Genomic DNA, 13,453 nt, shown 5'->3' on the forward strand with positions numbered 1-13,453 from the left:
TATATGTGAACCTGCCTTACACATAACTTGTAATAAGTTCATGCATGCGTTTCCTTCATTTTATTGTTCACAAATCCTTTTATTCCCCAAAATGGTTAGCAAGTCTCTAAGACGTTTTCCTCTCTTATCTTTCCATGTCTTTTTGTGCTCTTTATCTTCTTTATGTCTTTTCTTGTTCACCTAGACTCTTGCCTCGGTTAGAATTTCTCTCTCTTGTTTTCCCATCTTCCTTACTCATGTACTTTCCATCAAACAGTGAATTATTTCCATCCAGGCTTCTTATTCCCACTCCCAAATTTGAGGTAGCAATCATGCCACGATTTTATTTCAACTCTTGGAACAGTTGTGTTTCTGCATTCCTCTCCTTTCCCCGAAACATATCATGCAGCTTCTCCATCAGGTTCTGGGCACAGAAGGGTACCATGTCCAATACAGGCTCTTTTGTAAGAATAGGAAAAGCTACATCCAAGTCATTTCCTTCTCTTCTTTTTCAGGGTCAGCCAAAGACAGCATAACTTTACAGAAACCCACCTCAAAGTGATCCACTATATAATTTCTTTTTCTGTGCCTGTGTACAAGTTTGTGTGTCTCTGCCTCTGACTGCAGACAAGGGGAGTTCACCTTGCTCAGTCCCAGGACCGTGCGTTACCACTGGTGGGTTTGACCCTGCAGCCTTTGACAATTGTAATAGAGCTTACCTTTTTCTATAAAACATTGCCAGTGTTATATTCAAGTCAAACCTTTGCATTATAATTTTAAGGTTCAGTTTTATGTCTCATTCAATGCTCCTGCAATATTTGGACACTTCCTTATATCACATGTTTGAAAATAGTAGTTTGGCTCATCTGTTGTAGAGAACAGAATCTGTATGGACAGAATTGCATTTGCTGTACATATGGAAAATAACAAGACATCTTCTTGTAATTTTGCAATATTTGTAATAATACTAATCCAATTTGAATCTCAGACCTATTTTCAAAAGATGACTGAATCAAATACTCCTGGTTTCAACTTTGAAATTCAATGACAGCTTGTCAGCTTGCAAGCCAGAAAGAGAGAGATGACTGCCAAATAAGAGTGTCTAGTTACTGATTTTTTCCATGATGCACTATTTCCAAATAGATTGCTAAAAAGGTGTTTCCATTACTACTTCTGAATATAACAATATGTATGGACCCTGGAAAGATGATGAATCACTTTCAAGAACCTTGAAACTGGAAGTGAAGTTGGAGAAATAGGAGAAAGTTTCCTATAATTTGATCTTTTTTTTTTTTTTTTTTTTTTGTTCATGGCTATGATTTCCACAGTTTTTTCATGGCTCAGAGGCAATTCCAGTAAAATATGACAACTGTGCAAACGCATGTGCTCTTTTGGGTCAAAATTAAAGCTTTGCTTTTGCCTAATGTGTAGGGAAGACTTTCCTTTCTGTCTACCTTCTTGTATTTTTAGAAACCTCTCTCATGTATCATGACTTTGGTTTTTACCTCATACCCAGAAATCTTCTGCTCTGGATTCTTGACCTGATCCAGTCAAATCACTAGTTAAGATGACAAATGGCGTATTCTAGGTGAATGTGAGATGCCAGAAGCAGCAGCCTCAGAGAAAGCCTCCTCTTGGTCCTGTTGAGCTGCAGCTCCAGTGCATTTGATGACACAAGAGTAGATTGAACTCAGGCACCTGTCTCTCTCCCTGTGAACGTGGGCTAATCTCAGAAAGAAATACAACCCACAGTAAATTTTTTACCGTGAAATATCTGAGTGGTACGTAAAACTTCTTAGTTTCTGAAGTGTTAGAAAATTGAAAGTGGTTGGAGTTTGAGGGGGTTTTTTGGTTGGTTGGTTGGTTGGTTTGGTGTTTTTGTTTTGTTTTGGATTTTTTTTTTGTTTTGTTTTGTTTTGTTTTCCCCAGTATATTCGTTGCCTTCCATGCATAGAGTATATAAGTCCCCAGTTCAACCTGCTGTCTGGACTCTATATGAGGCTGTTGTTTTTGTTCTCACTGTTCTGAAACTACCCTCTATAAACATGTTGTGATAAGTTGGTAACAAAAGCACTGAAATTTATTATATGTCCACCAGTGGAACATCAGGGAAAGGCAATAATAACCAGGGAAAGTGCTTCAGAGCTTTAGTGGGACAATCAAAGCCTCACAAATTCCCCTTAAAACATAGGATGAAATATTTCAAAGGCTTCACTTTATAGAAAAAGCTGCAAAGATTTGTTTCAGCAGTTGTAAAACTGGCAGTGAGACAAGTTTTGCCAGTTTCCTTTTATCTGAAACATTTTTCAAAAAGCCTTAAAAATATTATCTTTGTATGTTCCACTACATTCTTATTTGAGTTTTCATCTCATCCGATTTGTCTGTCTCCTTGTCATTTTACGTCACTCATGTCTAAAGAATACAGTTACCAAATCTAATGAATAAAGTAACGCAAAAGGCATAACCTAGCAACCACTGATTTGGGATGCCATATATTTTTTCATGATAAATAAAACTTCCTCTTACTAGAGTTAGCAGAGCATTCTGCTGCTTATGATTGATAGTACCTGTTAGTGCCACTTGCTTACTTTCAAAAGCTTTCTGAAGAATAACAAAAGTGCAGCAGATAAATGAATTTTAAAAGTGTTTGAAAAGAGAAATTCAAATTCTTTCACCATGTATGTCACTCAAAACGTATCAGAAAGCATTCAGAAGAATGCCACTGAAAACTAGCTTAGTATTGCTAAAATGAACTTTACTCATACACAAACATAATCATACTGAGCCTGATCCAACCCCTTTCATGTGACATCATGCTATGGTTTCCCGCTAAATACAATTTGGCCACATCTCTTTGCCTGTCTAATTTTGACGATGTCTGGAATTTTATCAAATGTTTTTAATTTTAACAATTGATATTCAACTGCCAATGTTCTTAAATACAAGAATCAGCTGAGGAGACCCTAGGTCAGGGTAAATGGAGGATTTTTAGATCAAAGTGTAAATCAAGAACGCTGATTTTGGAATCTGTTCTTTCCTATAACCCAAATATTTTAATATACTTGATTTATTCAGACAGCACCAGTAATAACCCCCTTTCTTCCCTCACTGGTAGAACAGAGATTTCTTGAGGGTGTGATGAAAATTCTGTTCTATAAAGGCTCAACCACATGCAGAAAACGTATTTTACAAAATTACGTTATTAGCACTAGGAACGGCTGGGATACTTGGTTGACTTTATTTGATACGAAAAGTTCAGTCATTAAAAGTTGTAGTGATAATGAAGCAGCAGAAATGTCCAAGTGATTGAAAAAGGAATTGGCACACCTGGAAACTTTTGTCTTCCAATCCCATGAATTTATTGGCAGTTTAGTAATAGATACCTTTCTCTGCACCTTAATGGACATCAGTATCCACTCAAGACTGATTTCACACAGTTCAGTCAGGACGTTCCTACCTAGGCACTTTCTCCCTTAGTACACTGAATCTAGTTTTAAAATGAAGAGGTCATTGGAAGATACAAGTGTTCAGCTGCCAGCAGACTTCGGACACCAGCACGCCGGGGAGACTGGAAATGCCCAAGACTGGAAGGCAGAGGCACTTCAGCCATGCCAGGAATGGCAGGAACTGACTGCACATCTCACAGAATTAGAGACTGATTATTGGAGTGATGTTCTTCTATACACTGTGAATCAGAGAATGGTATTTCTGTCCACATGTAGCATACCCTTGCAAGAGTCTAACAGATAATCTGTGCCACTGATTACTTAGATCTGCTCTTGAAATAAATCATAAACATATTTTTCTAAGGGGAAGAGATGCTGCGAGTGTATAACTGGGCGTTAGCCATGGCTCCATGGTGGGCGCCTACTTGTGTCCTGTGGTCTATCTATAAGCACCAGGGTTAGCAATAGCTAGAAATATTCCAGAGGGCTGATCCTAAACATCACTACCAGGAATCTTATGGGCATCCCAGTCTGTCCTTTCTTCAAGCTGCTTCATGTTAACTGCTTGAACAGTCAGAACTATGAGGTAATTCGTTGGGTTTTATTTTCATTCTTTTCAGACTATGTGATATGAAATAGCATCATTTATATGGGTAAATACTGCAGACAGTGATTAGCAGCCTGTCCCTACATGCAGTAACAGAGGTAGTTATGGTATCCATAGTTCCCTGGGGGTTCCCAAGCTGCCAGATTGTGTTCTGGATAATGAATCTGTGGGGAATCGCATGACTGAAAAGCAGTGGCTTATTGTCAAAGAAGACTATTTCAGCAGGGTCTTCACAGATGTTACAGACCATATAAATATATGGTAGATTCCTAAAAATGACATGATTCCCCTGGGTACTGAAGGGAGATATTGATCTATAATGCTAGCATCTAACTTCAAGCCTCACAGGTGAAATGTCTGTTCCCTCTCCTACCTAATCTTGTACATTACCCATTCCTCATTCATATTCAAAACAAGAAAATCTTTAACCTTGTTAAATTTCCAGCAAAAATGGTCAGCTATCACTGATATTTATTTTTAACAAGGCTGTGAAATAAGAGGTGCCTAGAGACTTGGAAAATTACATCAGCTATTGATGGGAGTGGTGGTCAAGTGGGAAATCCATGGACTGGCTGACAGTCTCCTTCTGTTTACTGAGAAATGTAGAAATTAAGAATTTCACATATACTCTTGGGATCCTTTGAAGGAGTTACTTCTCTTTTTCTCCCTAACATCTTTTCTTTTGTTCTTACATGACATTACGTATTTCTAAGAAATAGAAAATGCTCCTACTGGGCATTTGGATCTTTGACTTTTCATATCACCATTTTTGTTCCTAGTACTCATGTGAGAATGAAAACCAGAGATCAGTAAGGTCAAAGCATGGGCTTGAGGAACCCCCTTGACAAACGTGGAGCCACAGGCTGTGGTGCCAGAGGTGACATGGAGCTCACAGCTACACAAGCCATGAACTGAGCCACTTCCCAGTCCCTTCCAGTGAGAAAGTACCAGGAGAAAATCAATTTCTTTCAGTTTTTGTTGACTCTACCATATCTACTTTCCTCTACAGACTGCTCTTCCCTCCCTTATGCTTTTGTACTTCTGCACATTAGAATATTAGGTCAAACACCCTCACTAAAAATTTTGCTGTACAATATTTCTGGTTTTCATCTTTTTGCTTGATTTTCTCCTCATCTACTGTAGACATCAATGGTAAAGTATTTTTCCCCTCAGATATTTGCCCTTTGATCATGCCAGTTTACTAGAAACATTATGTAAAATGGGGCTTCCCCAGTTGTTTATAAATGTTTACTGTGTCTTCAAAGGTATCAGGAAAACAAGGATCAGCTATTACTCTTGGAATTATTAACAATTATTATTATTTCCCCACTCACTGTACACTATGAATAATGTGTTACAGAGCCTTAGGGGGTCTGTGTTCTGGACAATGAGGAAAGTGTCACATAATGGGTTAATAGTCTTATAATCTTTTACATAAATTGCATGATTGTATTGTTTACCCTAATCGTGATGTTTTTGATACTTGTGGTTGAAGCAGAGGGAGGGATTATTTGCTGCTTGCTGTGGAAACGACTTGAAATTCAATCTGTAGGCTAATCTAATTATAGTGCAAATGATAATCAGGCTAGATGATGGGACTGTCTTCTATAAACTTAAACCTGAATGTACCTTATGTTGTCTAATTTTAGCAAGGTACAGTGACAGGGACTGCGTACTCTATTTTGCACAACAGTTTACTGAGATTTATATATATATATATATATATATATATATACACGTATAAAATTTATATAGATATATATACAGAAAAAATAAATACATATAAACCAGTGGAAACCAGTAGTTCACAGAAATGTAAATATTGCTCTACAAAATCTAGTATAGACCTGAATTTGTCTTTTCCTACTAAGAAGTAGTTCTGTTTAATGGAAAGATCTGCTATCTCTGGTATAAGATCCTGATTGCAAACTCCTGTAGGGGAGGTAGTAAAGCTGCAGTATGTAATAAGGAACCTTCATCCAGTTTACACTAAGGTTCTAATGACACCAGCTTCAAAGCAATGTTGTCATAGCATGTCTTCAGGATGCAGGAATCGTTACCAGGCTTTACCTGGTCTCATTGTGAAAACTTCATCTTGGGAATCTATCAGATGTATTTTTAGCACTGATAAATCAACCGCAAACTCAATTCCAGAACATACACCCCTGTTGAATGCTTTTCTCTGTGCTATGGTCTTTCACACCAAATTCATATGGAGTGGTGTCATCAGGCTCTGAGTAAAGAGGAAAGTGGAAAGAGCTCATAGATTAAATTTTAGATTAAATTTTACATTAAAACATGTATTAAGACATTATGCATTAATGACTATAGCTATCTGTACAGTCATTTTCTGAGTTTTAATATGCTCATCACTTATGGTAAAAAAAAATATATATTACAGGCTCCAACATATGAAGGGGATAGAATTTGTTAATGTAATTAATATTTCTACATATCAAGGCAAGGAATCAACCACCCCTATAGCTGAGAAAATCCATTAAAAAAAGGATGCACATAAAAATAAGCTGTTAGTTCAACTGGGGGTGTGATGGCTGCCCCGTGCAGCGAGTTCCAGAGCCGCGGGGCGACCGGAACCCGTCACGGAGCAGCTGCGCACCGGCTGGCACACCGCGGCTCCTGGCGTGACACCACAGCCAAGGCAAATAGCACTTTCCTTGGATGGGTAGGCAGGGGAATGTTGGGTTGGACTCTAGAGAGGATGGATGACAGCGGTAATTAGGACTCCTTGGGGAGGGCAGTGTTTGATTGCAACAAGGAAAGTTCCAACAAGGTGTTGATGAATCACAGTTTTAGAGAAGATGCAGAGTTATTATTTAAGGACTTGAAAAAATGCATTACATTGAAAGCCTCAGGAGTATAACCTAAGAAAAAGGATTAACGGTTATTTGAATAGAGCCGAGAACTATCTCTATATGGAACACAAATCATAAAACTTAGAAATCATCATAAATAATATAGCATCTGGAAAATAGAGAAGTAGAATAGGCAAAATGCAAAACTTCTTTTAATAACTGTAGCTGTTTTAACTGTAATTATCCTTTAGAACAACCTACTAACGTTTGTTCTAGACTTTCCATCACTGGAAAGATTTAAGTCCCACCTGTGTTTTGTGTTATGTACAAGGTTATATGGACTAAATGAGCATAGTGATCCCCTCTGGTTTCAAACCTGTTAATAAAAACAAATAGATCCTTCTCCAAAGTTGATTTCAGTCTTTACAAATCTACATATCCTTCACAAACCAAAAGTGAAGTCCACCATGGATGCAAAATTAAAGCAGGATTTAAAAATTTAAGTTATTTAAACATTTCAGAAGTGTGAATTAAGTGTCTGATTGTACATTTTCACAGGTACAGATTTTTAGATATATAATTTTCTCAGGAGAGAGCAAGAATTGGGCTTCAGAGAAGACAAGATACCTCCCCATCCCATCAGGCTTGCAGCCTTGAGACTAATTGTACACGACTCTGGTAGTGGCTGTTTTTCTTACCACATTGAAATGTTTCCATTTCAAACAGAATATTGCAGTGAGAGAGCCCCACAATCTTGCCGTGCAGCACGAGGGCTGTTTCACTTCTCTTTGACTCCAGCTAAGTAGACTGAATGAGCGGGTGTATTTAATCCATTTCAAACTTCCAAATGAAATATGTTTATTTGCTTCTTATACAGGCTAAGACATATTTCATTTAAAGATGAGTCTAATGGAAATATCAAGCGATTTGTCATTGGCTTCAGCGAAACCCAGTATTATACTTACCATACACACTGGAAGATAGGCTTTCTGAAAAGAGCATCCTGCAATCCCAATCATTTCATCATGTGAACATAATATACCTCCATATTATACACCTGCATGTTCTGAGAAAATTACATCTTAAAGGAAATTGGGCTTTTTGCTCCTATTTCTACTGTTGGAAGTCTTTCCCAGAATTTGAAATATTTTGTTTCTAAAACTTGAAATCATTATCTTCCTTTGTAACAACTGCTGCCACGTCAAAAAAAAAAAAAGTTTTGTGTTTGCTTTTATGGGTGGGTACACATTGTTTCCTTAAGATCATCCAATACAGTGAGCTACTCATCAGCAGTTTATTTTACTAAAATACTGCTTTTATCAGAATTAAAATAGATATTCTGGATAGCAAAGCAATTAATCCTTCCTCATCATTCTCATTAGGTTTCAAATCACCACTGAAACTTAAGCTGCTTTCACCTGTGAAACAACAAGCATCTGACCAATCAAATGAATTTCCACAGTAAACTTACCCAGTTTTTGCAAAAGTTGCCCAGTATCTCAACATGGACCGGCTTAAGATTTCTTCAGCCTTGGTGTAATTCACTCTTCGTTCTAAGGGCAATCCAAACACAAACTCAATCTCATAACCATGCATTACTCCCATCCACTCTGGCCAAGGGAGCTTTGAGGATCGATGTTCAAAGAAATAAAAGAATGCATTGTGTCCTAGTTGTGCAAATTTTTTGGTGAACTCCACTGCAGGACATATTATATTGTAGTCACCAATAACATCATCCATGGCATCACGGTAATGTTCTGGATTTTGCTCATTTTCCCAATCTGTGTACTGAAAAATGATTGATTCTATTCCAAGTTGGCTTGCTTCTGGGAAGGATAGAGTTAAAGCTGCTTCAAATTGTGTTTTATTGATCAGGCCATCACTATCCTTGCTGAAGCCAGGGACTCCATATGCTAGAAATGCTGATCCTTCATCTTTATTAACACCGACTAAGATCTGTGTTTGTTTGAAAAGGCCATTCTCAATCAACGTTTCTGGCATGTCTGAGAGAAAATCACCATCCACAGTTGGGCAAAAATATACTTTTAAAAGAGGGTCATATGTTACAACAAAAATTTCATTCTCCAATATATCCTTTGGGTCCTTGTCTTGGAGGCAGAGAATTAGCTCTGTCTCATTGCTGGTGGGACACTGGAGTTGTTTAGCTAAAGCCACTGTTCTGTTTCTGGCTTCAGATGCTGATATTGCAGCCCAAGGGGCATTTGCAGATCCACTTTGCATGATGGCTCTTGTGAACAGAGGATGGCTTTTAGGAGAAAGGATATGGTAGCTGACAGAAGCCGAGCCTGCGCTCTCCCCAAATATAGTCACACTTTTTGGATTACCTCCAAATGCTGCTATATTCTCCTGGACCCACTGAAGTGCCAATCTTTGATCAAATAAGCCTACATTTCCAGGAGCTTCCTGGTTTCCTGGCAAAGCCAAAAATCCTAATGCACCAGTCCTGTAGTTCATGGAAACTACAATGACTCTTTCTACCCTGGCCAGAAACTTGCCATCGTAGACTGGTAGGGAAGTCGACCCAGCCTCAAAGCCACCACCATATATCCACACCATGACAGTTGCATTCTTGGGTTTGGGAGAAGGAATCCATACATTAAGGTATAAGCAGTCTTCACTTAGGTTAGTTTTTGGATTCCACATCTCCGATCCAGGAAATCCTGGGTAAGTTGTATCTAGAAGCTGGTAACAGGAGTTTGCATGCTTTGTGGCATCCCAAACATCTGACCATTTCTCATGAGGTTCTGGTTTTTGAAATCTCAGTCTACCAATGGGTGGTTGTCCATATGGTATTCCAAGGAAGGTTGTCACGGTTCCTCCTAGTACCTGCAAGTTCACCCCTCTGACTCTACCTTTCTTGGTTGTGATGATATTGTCTTCAGGTACCACCTTCCTGATGAACATGTACAGGATAAGAAGCCACATAAGAAATCTGGTATAGAGACTCGTACTATTTGTCCAAATCATGATATCTGAAACACAGGGAAAAAAGAAATTCAGAATTAGTATTACAATGTACTAGAACCAGAGTCAAAGCAGTTTATTCAAAAAGAACGTAGGTCATCCCAAGGGCATTGAAAATACTATAGTGCTGCTGCACAAAGCTCAGAAATCTTTAAACATAAGTTCTTGTTAGTTAGTTGCGTTGCAAGGATTGTGTTTATTATTTAGTATTTGTTACAGTGCCTCAGAAAAACTCTATCATTAAAAAAGCATAGAACTGAGGAAGCCAGACGAGGGGAGGTAAAGCCATACAAGCAGACTCTGACTACTTCAGTTAGCAGATGACTTAACCACTTAAGTTTCCACTGGCACGCTGAACAGAACATTTTATGATCTGTGATGGAAAATGCCATGCCCAACTAGCTGTTATTCTGTTAGAGTTTACTTTGGCAATTTCAAAGTAATTTCAAATCAATGACCAGTGATAACATCACCAGGCACAGATTTTTCCACACATAAACATGTATCCCATGAACACTGAAAAAGAGCTTGAAGCCAAGCTTTAATCCAAGGATTTCCAGGTTCACATAAGTTTTGAACTATATGCTTACATCCCAGTAGATGCCTGGACAAAACCATTGCGATGTCTTTGCTATAAACTCAAAGCACTGGGTGATTTCACTGTCCTACTCATAGGTCTTAAGATCTGAAGGTGTTTTAGCAAGTGAAGTACATGAAGGACCTCTGAACTGACTGTCAGTTTGTCAGCTCCTGTGGGCAACTGCTTAAATAGGTACACCAAGACCTACATGAAACATTTCTTTCAAGATCTTTTTTCTCTAAAACCCCGTAACTAAGTCTATAACCACCATAGTCATAAGAAGTAGTCATATTTCTACTACTTAGTATTAACATTAAAATCCTAAAAAGCCAAGGATTTTTTAAATATATGTAGGTCATGTCTAATACTTTAAGTCTGACCTGGTCTTTGCTTCCTAAGAACATTTCAAAATGATGATTAATACTATCTTAAAGTTAAGCGTACAGGTGTTGATTATGTACCACATTTAAGGATACTAATAGTCCTATTTACCCCAACCTTTTCAAATGTTATAAAAAACCTGGTATCTTCCCCTTGAAAGTGAAAAGTCAGAAAAAGACTATTTGCGTAAACCCATTTCTGTAGCTTACATATTTGGAAATGCTCAACAAAGCTTCTTTCTTTTTTTGCTTGTTGCCCTGTCGTACATAGTGTACTGTGTCCTGCCACTTTAAACAAGACGTTCTTTGTTAATGAGAAGCATTTGTGTCCTTAAAAGGAATGAGGCTAATTTCTGTGGAAAACACAGCTGTGGCCTTATCTGAGCTCCTGCTCATTTGCGTATTCTTAGAAATTAACTAAGAAAACACAACGGGGAAAAAAGGAAGATTTTGAGCAAAGAGGTTCCTAACTTTGAGATAGCATCAAAGGAGCAGGGAAGAATCTTCAGACACAATATTTTTGGCATTCATCTAAACAGATAAAAAATAGATAAATTGTAGAAAACATAAACATTTATGCCTTAGTCTTTTTATTTAAAAAAAAAAAAAAAAAAAAAAGATGAAGTGGTGAATGGGGGGAAATAGACTTTAGAATTGGTCTAACACTCCACTTAACCTTCAGCTTGACTTGCAGAAACCTGCAAATGCCCCCGTGTATGCTAAACTTTAGAGATGTGAGTGTACAACTCGTGTGGTCCAGCAACTCCCGAGAAGTTCGAGTAATCAGAGGCTCCCCCTGGCAGCCTGCAGCTCCCGCATGGGAGGTTCACATCATTTAGTGGCATTTAGCTTCCCTCTCTATGTACCAGTCATTTTTTGTTCCAGTCATTGTTGTAATAAATTCTTGTAAGAGCTGGGTGAGATAAGGTATGTAAAGATTAGCTTAGGGCTAAACTCTTTCACCCTATCTCAGAGTCAACCAAGGCAACTGGGGTGGCTGTGAGAAATGTTAGTAGTAGGGCTTGAGTTGGGGATTTGTGCACCCAATGTACAGTACTGTGGGGTGGGAGAAGTAATTTGTGCAAGTCTGTTGTTTCACTGATACCATCTTTCTTCACATATTCAATTCTAACATATCACCCAGGACCAAACCACAGCAACAAGCTGGAAATAATGAGATTTCAAACATTGTCATTATGAAGAAGAGAAAAAGACACTAAGAAAAGCAAAAGACATTAAAGTTCCTAAAGCTTTCAATATCTAAATAGTAATTAAAATTAATTCCCTTATGCACTTTCCTGTTAATTAAAAAGGAATAGGATGGGAGGAAAACACTGCAAAACAGAGAGGCATAACTTTTGACCCTGAGAAATTTTAGACAAGAATTTTAAGAAGAAACAAAACTAACGAAAAATTCAGGTCTGTACATTTTTAATTAGCTCTGCAAAAGAACAGGTGGCATTTTAAAGAGAAAGATTGAAATAGATCAAGCTTGAAAAACATAAAAGTTTTGTACTACTGAATGAGAGGACTTGTCTCAAGTTACTCTGCTAATATTAACAGAAGTAGCAAGTGAGAGAGGATTATTATTATTACACCTTGAATGTATGGCAAATATTACATTTAATAAGGTTTTTAATGCTGCATTAAAACAAACTCAACAACGTAAAACATACTGAGCAAAACAAACATTAGTTGATTATTACTATGAGAGTAAAAGGGTCAGATTGCCTCAGCTCATCAACCTTAACTGAACAGAGATATATCGTATAATATATTTACATACTTTAAAAAGCTGCTTCTGTAGTAGTTTCCTCCAGCCAAAATTAAATAGACTATACTTTTGTATTCTTATTCAGCAAGGGAACACAATTTATTTCAATGACTATTTCCTCTCCTTGCAAATCTTTACCCAGCCAAAAAATCTATACACAAGACTATATAATCACTATTTAAATAGAAAAGATGGTTGAATTAATAAATGATTTCTAGCTCAGCTTAATTTACTTAGCCCAGGATCCCTCAAATAATGCCAAGGTCTGATACACACGCCTGCTTACTCGTTCCATTTGCAGAGCAGAGAGAGTTTTCCCAAGAGAGCAACAAATGGGCAGAGCATAACATTTTAAAAGATCACAATCCCCATGCAAATCAAGCTGAACTGTAAATTATCCTGGCAGAGAGAGACGGGTAAATAGAGAATCACTTACCCCACTTCTATTACAAGAACTACAAAGTTTTTAAGAGTCAGGATCTTTGAATACTTCAGGGAAAATGCTGTATGCAGCTGCTTCTTTAAGCCCGTAAATTGGACAGTACTGACATTATAATCAACTGTTTCTGACACAAAGCTCGCGAGAGTTGGCAGCAGCAACTTGATCTGCAGGCAGCCGTTCCTTACTATCTGACATCTGCTCAAAGGCTAATGGTATAGTTGTAGAAATGCTACAGAGAGAAACCCGTTTTGGAGAAAATCAGGCATGAGCTTTTTTTATAGGAAATGGAAGATGTGATTTGTTCTTAGCACGGGACAACAATCTTATAATCTAGAAAGATAAACAGAATTAGAAATATAATAAGATCCTGTTTCTTTTTCCTTCATCTTGTTTAGAGCACCAATCTCAAATTACTTTTTTTTTGCTGTTGTACAGCTCAAGATTAAC

General features: G+C 37.7%; 1 protein-coding gene across 2 annotated transcripts in view; it reads right to left on the reverse strand.

Annotated features, from left to right (window-relative positions):
* Positions 1-13,453, reverse strand: part of BCHE (butyrylcholinesterase) — a 55,433-nt gene that overhangs the window by 21,310 nt on the left and 20,670 nt on the right. Inside the window, exons 1-2 of one of the 2 annotated variants that reach the window (XM_032986508.2) lie at positions 13,001-13,136; positions 8,317-9,838 (exon numbers count right to left, since the gene is read on the reverse strand). In XM_032986508.2, coding sequence (XP_032842399.2) covers positions 8,317-9,833 — 1,517 coding nt within the window. In that variant the 5' untranslated portion in view covers positions 9,834-9,838; positions 13,001-13,136. Of the gene's footprint in view, positions 1-8,316; positions 9,839-13,000; positions 13,137-13,453 lie in introns of those variants that run through there. The other variant, XM_032986509.2, reaches the window with a different exon arrangement.

This window comes from Tyto alba, unplaced genomic scaffold (genome assembly GCF_018691265.1).
Source record: "Tyto alba isolate M040663 unplaced genomic scaffold, T.alba_DEE_v4.0 Super-Scaffold_10, whole genome shotgun sequence".
Lineage (NCBI taxonomy): Eukaryota > Metazoa > Chordata > Aves > Strigiformes > Tytonidae > Tyto > Tyto alba.